This window comes from Corvus brachyrhynchos, unplaced genomic scaffold (assembly GCF_000691975.1).
Source record: "Corvus brachyrhynchos isolate BGI_N302 unplaced genomic scaffold, ASM69197v1 scaffold281, whole genome shotgun sequence".
Taxonomy (NCBI): domain Eukaryota; kingdom Metazoa; phylum Chordata; class Aves; order Passeriformes; family Corvidae; genus Corvus; species Corvus brachyrhynchos.
Genome location: NW_008236509.1, coordinates 428,720 through 439,123, shown reverse-complemented (window position 1 = coordinate 439,123; position 10,404 = coordinate 428,720). Strand labels below are relative to the sequence as shown.

The 10,404-nt window shown below is 47.7% G+C and overlaps 1 protein-coding gene across 2 annotated transcripts in view; it reads left to right on the top strand.

The window, feature by feature from the left end:
• The first annotated feature begins 3,948 nt into the window (after positions 1 to 3,948).
• Positions 3,949 to 10,404, top strand: part of PAK6 (p21 (RAC1) activated kinase 6) — a 26,625-nt gene continuing 20,169 nt past the window's right edge. Inside the window, exons 1-3 of one of the 2 annotated variants that reach the window (XM_017726301.1) lie at positions 3,949 to 4,171; positions 4,483 to 4,681; positions 5,286 to 5,350. Coding sequence is in view for 1 of the 2 variants with exons in the window: in XM_017726300.1 (XP_017581789.1) it covers positions 9,961 to 9,964 (4 nt within the window). In the remaining variant the exon portion in view is untranslated. Of the gene's footprint in view, positions 4,172 to 4,482; positions 4,682 to 5,285; positions 5,351 to 9,858; positions 9,965 to 10,404 lie in introns of those variants that run through there. The other variant, XM_017726300.1, reaches the window with a different exon arrangement.

The following is a 10,404-nucleotide window of genomic DNA, read 5'->3' as shown; positions in this document are numbered from 1 at the left end:
AGAGTCTGCTGTTTTCTTACTAACTCTAAACTTAACCTGCTTTCCTCACTGAAACACTCGTCAGGCACTGGAAGGGGCTGCCCAGGGCAGTGGTGGAGTCAGCACCTTGGAGATGTTCAAGGAAGGACTGGATGTGGCACTCAGCGTTCTGATCTGGTTGACAAGGTGGTGATGGGTCAAAGGTTGGACTTGATGACCATAGAGGTCTTTTCCAACCTTAATGATTCTGTGCTTCTTGCCTCTGGCATGCTCAGTTTGGCAGAATTTGCAAGTCCTTGTGCTGTTTCCTTGCTGGCCATGGTGTGCGTCACCACAGGCATTGTTTGGCCTGGGAGAACCTGGCTGTAACCCAATGTGAGCCTGAAGCAGGACAAATTCCCTTCTTCCATGTGCCTCAGTCTGCACTGTTTGGCACAGGGTAAAGAAGGGACTTTGAGCTCCCCACTGCCATGCCAGATAGGAGTGTGCAGATGTGTCCGGATCTTCAACAGCACCCAGAGCTCTGGCAGAGGCAATGCACTTGCTTGACCAACTTCCAGTTCTTCAGCTCTGGTGCATTCGTTTCGTTTTGAATTGGAGAAAACCTCCCCTGGTTTAGACTGTAAACCTTGGATAAAAACACTGGATGAGCTCATGCAGCTGGAGTACAAGCAGGGCTTTGTCCTGCTGGCATCTCAGGACAGCTACCTGGATAATGGCAGCAATGCATAGTAAGCAGGAGGATAACCCAAACACTGGAGCTGGCCATCCAGGTAATGCTCTCCTGGAATGTTCTGACCACCTCTGAACGGGATACCCTTGGGGAGAGGTGGCTAAACTGCAAGCACTTACTTAAAGCGAAACTGCCTCTGGATTGCTCTCTCCTTATCTCCAGTCCTGGCTCATGTCATGTGTTGATTATGAGACTCCCAGACTTGATTCCTATCTTGTGCTTCCTCCCACTGGTTGGTGCTGATGTGAGATTTGCAACACACCCTTTCTTCTAGTGACCCCTTTGCCCCCATCCTTAAGTGTATTCTTTCACTTCCCTGACCAACTTCTCTAGATTTCCAGAACCATGAAAGAGAAGATGGAAGGTTTTCTGTGTGGAAGAGCATTTCTGCCTCCTATCAGATCCCTGAGCACAGAGAAGACTTGATGGAAGGGCCGGCTCTGAACCACAGCCTGGCTTCATAGATAGAATTGCTGTAGTTCTTGCTGGGATTTCCTGAATGTATCAGATTTCCTGTGCCTCTGTGTTAGGCTTTTCCTGGAAGCTTTGTTGAATACAGATCCATTTTCCTTAGCAGCCTGCCCAGTTCCCACAAGCTTCAGATAGGTGGGCAGGTACATTTCTCCTGGCTGAGGTAGAAGACAGACATTGTATATGGTACAGTTGTCCCGGGTGTCTCTGATCTTTTATTTTTTAAGTTAGAAGTCCCTAGTGTTGCCTATTGGAATAGGAAAACATTGAATAGTGGGGTTTTCATCACAAAATTCTCCTCCTGTAGCGATTAAATGGGATTAAATGGAACTTATTGCAGCAGCAGTGCAAGGTGTGAGATCCTGGAGCTCTCCTAGCACAGTGATGTGGCTGGACCGGGTGAGGAACAAGGTGAGATCAGCACTTTGGATCTGAAATTTGCTTTGCTTTGTGTCTGGGGAGGGGACATGGAATATGGAATGGCCTTTGCTGGGAAGATAAATCAGGCAGGCTGCAATGCAAACATTCAGTCAACGTACCCTGCAGCACTTGTTGCTGCCAGGAATGGCTGTCCCAGAGACCGACAGGACCTGAGTGAGCAGCACAGAGCAGCCGTAGGAGGAGTGGGGTGTGTATTGCATGTTTATATAAATGTGCCAGTATAATTATTTATATTGTCTTGTGCCATTTTCTAGGTAAGAAGGGAGCAGTGGGCAGGCAAGGAGCAGTAAAATGTGTAATGAAGGGACAGTTGCTGAAGGGGAAAATTAGAGACGTGTTGCTTTTACTGGGAAATTTTTCTTCAAAGTGTGCAGGACTGCTGGGACTAAAATTGTGAATATAAAGACTGGAAAGTGTCCTAATTTTTCATTAAGACTGTAGGCAGCAGAGGCTCACACTGACTCAGAACTGCCTTAGTTTCATCTAAGCTTGTGCCTTGACAAGTAAAATAAGGCTCTGCCATTTATAACGAACTCAAGTCTTGTTCTAGAAGACTGTGCTAGCACGTAACCCAGGATATACAATACTCATGCAAATGTGGAGCCAGCTCCAAGGCTGGATGACTCCTTGTAGACTGTAAAAGCCATTTGTGTGTGACGCTCCCCACGCCATGGTTGTGCAGATGACTCCTCACTGCCTGGCACACCAGCAAAGCCCAGGTGCACAGATGACAGGGATGATTTGCCATCCACACCTACCAGCTTCACGCTCTGCTTCCTCATCCCTGATCCTCCACCACACTGCTCTGCCCTGTGAGTTCCAGTGCTTTGGGAAAGAATGCTGTCCCCCTTTGTTATTTACTATGATTTGTTACTATTAAAGGGAACTTTCCTTTTTTTGATTACATCTGTGTATGGGGCCTGCCCCATAGGAGAGAGAAGCTAATCCCCAGACAGAAAGGAACCTGGCTAACTCTATATCCTATACCCTGGAGAGGGAACAGGCAGGAAACCTGCGCCACTGTGGCAGGCAGGAGGACCTGCAGTGTAATGTAGAAGCGCTGACTGCACATTCAGGAAGCAGCCTTCCATAACTTAGCTAGCAGGTCTGGAAATGAGCATTAGGAACCTCAAACCATCAGCTCCAAAAGGTTCTCTCTATGAACCTCGGTTCTGTTCCTTCTCCATGATAGTACTGTAGAGCTTATGAATTCCAACTACAGCCAAGATTCTGGTGGTTGTACAAAGATACTGCAGCTCTTTTAGCTGGAATGAACAGGTAGGGAGGAAAATGGGAATTGGGAAACGTGGCTAAAAGGTCACTGGCGTGGCCCATTTCTGCTGGCCAAGCCACTACCCAGCAAGAATAATGAGAGCCTAATGATTATTTGTAGCATGTCACTCATTTATTTATTTATTTTAAGGGTGGTTCAACAAAACCGATGTTAAAAAAAACCCAAAAAAGTCACGGTGGTGGGTTTTTATGGTTTATATCTCTGTTCTTTGGACCTAAAACTATCTGAGGGTTAAGCCAGCATTGTCAGTGGTTTGGAGAGGCCAAGAATCCTCTTTATTTGCAATGGAGCAAGGGCAGCTGATGGGTTTGCTGCCATGAACTCTGACCGTTTCTGGCTGTAATCCTCAAAGTGTCCTCTGATGATGGCCCAGTCACCAAGCCCACCTAGCACTGCCGGAGCTGGTGTCCTGCTGAGTACAGTCGCTTGTGGAAAGTCTATTTCCAGGAGCCAGTAAACCCTGAGGCACAGGCAGCGCAACAGGATTAGAGGGTGATCCCAGACTCCAGACCTGGCAGCACTGACTCATGGTGAGGACAGGGGAAAAGTAAAAGCGCCAGGTCATGTGCTACTCATCTGCAATGCAAATAAATGGGGTGAATTCTTCTACAGCGAGCCATAAAGCAAGCAATCAAAGCTTTCCTTCCTGGAATGACAAGGGATTGGTGGCAGGTCCTGAAATCTGCAGCCAGGCGGCACAGGCGGAGATGTCAGGTTCGTTAGAAGCTGCAGCAGCTCCTGGCCCCGAGGCTGTGGAGCCGAGAGAGAGGAGCTGACGAGTTGAGCTTTAGTAAGTCACAGTGAAGTGGGGTGGTGAAAAAGGATGGAGGGGAATGGGAGATGATCTCCCCAAGGTTCTTGCCTGAGACCCGGCACACTGGGGTGCCCAGGTGTGACTCTGAGTTCTTTCTCTCTTGTCCCCTCTAGGAACCAAGAAAGGAGATGGTGAGAAGGCGGCGACATGGTCCCAAGAGGCTCTGCTGTCGACATCTGTCGTTTTCCGTGGAACAGGAATCTGAGGCTTCTCCACGCTGAGCGCTTCTGTGTCACATCTGCTACCACACCCTGAAATCAAACTCGGCAGCTTAGGTGAACCAGGCACTGTACAAACATGTCAGACTTGCCTCCACCCCTTTTTCTTCTCCCGCTTTCTCCTGCTGTCTTTCTCTCTCAAGTTTATCGACGCGTCAGCGGATTCCGGTGGCGGAGCATTCTCACTTCACCTCTGGTCACAGAGCAATGAGGAGTCAGGGGTAAGGGCCCTCCCGCAGATTTGGGGATCAACATTGATTTGCTTGCTTGCTTTAAAGCCGTAACAACCGTCCTAATGGCCGCTGTTTTGTGGGATTTGTTCCCTGTGTTTACGGAGGACTGGGTTTGTCAGTTTAAACTAAGTCTCCACTTCCCAGTGGCTGTGCTGCCTCGGCTTAACCCCTTCCCTTCAGAGCTGAGCCGTGCCACTGCCAAGGATTAGGGTAATGATCACACGTGTGTTGGCAGAGACAGCCTGGGGTGAAGTGAGAGTGGAATAGTTCAGAGGGGTCATACAATATTTTCTCTCAAGGGATGCTTCTGGAAGGGAAGAAAAACTGGAAGCTGGATTCCTTTGGGAAGGAGTTTGCTTCATCTTCACTCCTATAGCCCAGCAACACCGTCCTCCAATCGGCTTTGCTGCATGACAGTGGGAGAGTTTACCTCCAGACCCTTCTTTCTCCTCTCCCTTGGAACTGTCCACCACCGGCATTGTTGCAGCAGGACTGCCCGTAAGATCCTGTGGTTTTTACTTTCCAGGGTCTATGAGGTGGGACTACGTGTGGGGCTGAGGTCCGGTGGTTCAGTCAACGGACACTCAAGAGGATGGGGAACGTGGAGGGAAAATGCCTTGTTGAATCTTGCAGGGTGATGATCTTAAAACCTTGGGGTGAAGAAGGGGTTAAAAATTATTACGGATGATGCTTGAGAGAGCAGACAGCATGTCAGGAACATGCATACTCATCGCCTTTACAGGAGACAGAGCAGTATCTGCTCTTGAGTATCTTGTATCTGCAAGGACCCTCACCATACCTTACAGAGAGGTCTGGTTAAACCCCTCCTGTCTGTATTCCCAACCTGCTGGCTGCTGTGCTGGCCAGGATCCTTTCAGAATACCTCCTGAAGCTATGCTGGAGTACTCGTGTGGGGCTGGGTGTGTGAGTGTGTTTTGGCTGGCTGAAAGCTGCCTAATCTCGTCCTATTTAAGTTACAATATATGGTTTTATTGAGCGTTTGTACTTAATTATTTTTGTCAGGTAACCAATGCATACAGGCAAGTATTTGCAGTGAGACAAAACAGTCCTGTCTGTTAATATTTGCTTTCTTCTTTGCCAGGACATTAATGCTTTAATGTATTTGGGGACAGAGCACTGAAAAAACAGAAGAGCAATTTGTGTCTGGTGAGTGCAAGCTCTCAGGTGAGGCTGGGGGATGTACGGAGAGTAACAGACCTTTGCCCAGTCTTTGCTTTTTTGAGTTCGAGTACAACCTGAGTCAGCCCCTAACACAGCTGCTGGGGAAGGGAACCTGCTGCCTGGCTCTCTCTCCAGCCCTGTCCCATGGAAAAGTCTCATTCCTGATGGTGTGATGAAGCTTTATATTGATTTTAATATTCACTGCTGCCTTGGTATGTATGTCCTGCATGCTGTGTGAACAATGGTTCATGAATCTAGAAGTAAAGCTGATCACATAGTGGAAAGAGCTATCAGGAAATAGCTTGCTGGGTTAGTAACTGTGCTCCCAGATGGAAAGCCTGCTCCCTGCACAGGGGTTGTTTCTGTCTAGATGGGTGTGAGTATGGATGTACCTGGGAAGGCCACCCTGGGTCCTGCTGCCAAGGCTTGCAAAAACGAGAAACAAAACTTGCTTGGTCACAAAATGGTTTTCATTCCCAAGGAGAATGAAATTAATTAAGGAGAATTCTTTAAAGTTTGTCTGTCCTGCCTCCAATCAGGAAAAAAGAGCTCTTTTTAACCTACTTCTCTAATATGCTTAGGGAAATTCACAAGCAGAGAAAAGAGCTAAATATTTGTGTAAATTGCTTTAAACAAAATTGCTTAAAGCAGCTTGGACTAGCTTAGCCCAATTGCAAGTAAAAACACAGCCAGGCTCTGAGCTCTGTATTGCACTTGAGGGTTTTTTGGGTGCTCACAGGGGGGGGTACCCTGCTGAAGTTCCATCTCATTTGGAGCAGCACATGAGCTCTGTACCTGGGCAGGACACAAGTGAGCAGGAGCACCTGAAGGCTCACCAGGAGTTGTGCTGCTCAGCACTGAAGGCTGCAGAGAGCACAGCAGACTCTGACACCTTGTCGGGGGCGGGGGGATTCTGGACTGGGGACTGCCTTCCTTGCCTGTGGCACCAACCCTGCTTCAGTCTCACTGACTTTGAGTTATAATGGCATAGACTTAGTGCAATGGAGCACAAAATCAGCACTTGGCTGCTGCAGGTCTTGTTTTTAAGGAATTCCTCATTATGGTTTCTAAAGTTGCAGGATTACCATGTGGTTCGAGGACTAATGCACTGCTTTTCTGTCTTAGCAATGATACTGTTGTTCTGTGACTGACCTTCCATTTGTCTGGCAAAAGAGAGCAGTGGGAATGGAGGATGCCCATAGACTAAAAGTTGAAGTCTATTTCCGTTAAAAATGTCTCAGGAAATTACACTTTCTCTAGGGCTCAGCTGTTTAACTTGTAGTGTTAGTAGTTAAATTATTTTGGAATTAATTGATGAACAGAGTGTAGCTGTAGCCAATAGCAGTCATTTATCTCATGTTAGGAGTGTACCTCAGGTTTTAATGTACAGAGGACTGTGTGAACACTCAGTCATGGCAAACAGAGCAGGATAACCGATATTCCCTGGGAGAAGACTTGTCTGTTGCAATTTAAATTTGCATCTCAGTGTTGGCAGCAGTGAGCAGGAAGGCACTGACGGTCAGGCAGGTTGTGGGGTTTAAGTGAGTCTGTCCCTTCCGTGTTTTGGGGCACGCTGCCTGGGCTGCAGTTTTCCCATCAGTTATCCTGTGGGGATAACACAAGCAAACTGCCTTGCAGGCTGCTGACAGCAATTAAATATATTTGTAGCTCTCTTTGGGAGAACATGATGAGCATAACTAGGGACTGAGGACTGAGATTGTTTAGTGTTGGCTGAAAGGAAGTTTAACTCTTGCATCTCTATACTTGGGTGATCTGGGGAATTTCTGGGGCGTCTCCATCAGTTCTTTGCTGTGCTGCTGGAGTGAGAATGCTTGTCCAGGACAGAGGTCACCAGTGCCTCTGCTGGGACAAGTCTGCTTGTGAGAATTTAGTCCTGCTCCCTGAGTGTGTGACTCTTCCTGCATACAGTAAAATCTGTGCTGTTCCCGTTTGCAGCACAGAGCTGCAGCTTCCCTCTCGTAACCCCACGTGCCAGAGGCAGCTGGATCTGCGAGCCATGCAAGAGCGCACTGAGGTTCCAGTGCTTGCATGGAGCTACAGGACGTGGCGCCCAGTGTTGCAGCCCAGTGCCTTGGCTCCTTCCCCTGCCATGTGACCCTGCATGCCAGATGTGGCCCTTTGGCTTGTCCCAACATAACCTCTTGTCTGATATGTAAGGTGTTACTATTCATGTGAATTTTTGGAGACAGGAACTTAAATGTTCTTATTCTAATCTCAGTAGTACTTTTTATGATGATTTTGAATGGATCTGTCACACAAGACAGTAGAGAGTTGAAGTCCTGAGTCTTTCAAGGGCTGTCTTGAAGCTCTGTGGTGCTTTTGATTAACAGCAAAATAGAGCAACTTATTTTTAACCCTGATGCATCCTTCATGGCAAAATAATGTCAGTAAATCCATGTGGAACAATGCAGCTGCTCTTTGGACCGGGATCGGGGAGGGGTGTAGGTGTGAGGTGAGTGTTAGAGGTGCAGTGCTGTGTGGTTTGGTATAGCCAGAACAGGACACAAGCCACATGAATCACCTAAAAGGTGGGGGAAAAGGCTCAGAGTCGTCGTGGCTTTGGTCTCAGCCTGGTGACCTGCAGCACACGTCCTGCTGGCTCTGCGTGCCGAGGCCACAATGAGTGAGCTGCCTTCCCTGGTGATGCAGCAGTGTTTGGTGGCTTTACCCTCTCACACACTGAGCCCAGGTGGGAAAGGCTGGTCTTGTAATGAAGGCACTGGACTGCAGCTGAGGTTTGGAGGTAATTTCTGTTCTGTGCTGCTGGGTTCTGTCAAGGCATCTGGACCTATGTGCTGGTGTCCAGATGAAACCTGCGGTCAGAGTGTGTCTTGGCCTCCACTGGGGCCCTGCACCCGTATTTTCTCTCTGTGGAAGCCAGGGTGTGTTGGGCCTGGATCTGGCCTTGATATAAAGTTAAAAAGCAGCCAGGAGACATACCTGGGAGATGTTGTAGATCTGCTAATCTAGACATACCTGGGAAGAAACAGGGCTAGTAATTTTTTTTCTGTCTCATCTGCAAATGAGGATAATAATTCCCTTTCTTCACCTTTCGTCTGTTTAGATGAAACCTCTAGAGGGTGGGGCCTGACTTCAGAGACAGACACAATTGGATGGTGACTTCAGCTGGGATTTCTAGGGGACTGTAAATAATGGAAAACTTTGTTATTTGTCAAGGGATAAAGCCCATTAGCATCTGGGACATGTCTGTACTGGTTTTGGAAAGTTCAAGAGGTCTTTTCTTTGCAAGTGCTTTTATGTATGTCCCAGAATGAAGTTGGTATGGTATAGCTAAAACACATCTAAAAGTATGTAACCCAGCAGCGTCCCAAACAAGCTGAGCAAATAGGCGTTCACTGGGTTTTAGGTTTTAGTCCTAATTTATGAGCAAGGAACTGGAACAGGGGAGAGAGGCAGCATCAGAGCCTTCAGAAGCCTTCAGACCCTGCTCAGTGGAGGCACAGCAAAAAAACGGTTGTGCTGTTCTTCTCATTTCTCAGAAACAAACCCACCAATATAACAAATATGTCTCTCCCTAAGCTTATTTCTAGTGTAATATTACAATCTGTGCTCTCATGTGTGGTTGGGCAGGATTTAGAGCATTACATCAGTATGCTGTGCTGTTGCTTTGCTCTGACACGCAGCTTTGCCATGGGGGCTGGTGAGGGAGAAAGGAGTAGAAGGAAAGGACTTGAAATGAGGAAAGGAATGGCGCACCAAGGAAATATCCACTCTTCCTTTAGGAGGATAAAAAAGTACTTCAACCAGTATTTCTAAAACTAGAATTGCAGACAAATGTGGAAGGTGTCAGGGCAGTGCTCTTAGATCCCATTTCAGATTTTGGACCATTTGGCTTTTCTTTCTCCCTTTCACTGACCCTAGTTGCCATTCCTTGCTGTGTGAAGTCACATTTGGTTTTGTCAGCTCTTTAGGGACCTAACCTGTCATTTCCCTTTGTTTGCAAACTGCTATGATCGTTTATGGCTTGTTATAAATAATAAGAGTGTTGCAAACATGAGTATTTTAGAAGGTATGGGATGCAGTGAAATTCCATGTGTGCATATTCACACATACATTTGTGTGAACCCATGCATATGACATGCATGGATAATGGCCTAGTTAACCTGTAATCCATTTCAAATGTAGCACATGACAGTGACCTGAGTAGCAGAGTATGGAAATAACACATTTTTTCTTTTTATTGGCGGTTTCTCTGGGACCTTCATCTTCCCACTGCAAACTCAATCTGTATATTGCAGTTCCTCAGGTCCTGTAGGAAGAGTTCTCCTTCTCTCCCTCTCCTCTTGGAGCTAGGCAGAGCAGTTTGGCAGATCAGCTGTGGGAGGACTTGGAAATTACGGGAATGGCTTTCTTGAGCTCAGAAACCAAGCGTTATCTCTCGTCCGGGGCAGGAGGAATGTAGGGAGCTGCGTCCAGATCTGCGATAGCGACGCAATGAGCTGATGAACGAGTTCAGTGCTGCAGCAAGGAGGGGGAGGGAGAGCTTATTTTTAACTGGAAACTGCACGAGTGAGACTGAAGTAGCTCTGTGCTGCCGTGCTATCATCAAGTGCATGTGTGAGTGAGGGAGGGTACGAGCACGGGTCCGTACGGCGCGGTGTCCTAGCGGAACGTGTGGCTGGACGTGAGCAGGGTGGAGGCAGGTCGGGTGAGAAGGCAGTGCTCGCTGCTGCCTTTGTCTGGGTGTTGGAACGAGCCACTCCTGATAACATTTATCTGCTTTGTTTTGTTTTGTTGTTTTTTTCCGGTGGTGTTGCTTCATTTCTGTGCCCTCCTCCTCGGGTTGCCTGTCTCCCACCCATTTCTCTCTTCCTCACTAACTCTCAGTTCCCCTTCCATCCTTAATCTTCCCACCCCTTCCTCTCATCTGAGCCTGACCCCTCTCTCTTCTTGCCCCTCCTTCTCAGCTGATCCCTCCCCCTGCTCTGGATCTGCTGGCTGTGGGATTTTTTCTCGTGCTCACTGGCAGATGTGACAGCTTTTGGAACTGTATCATC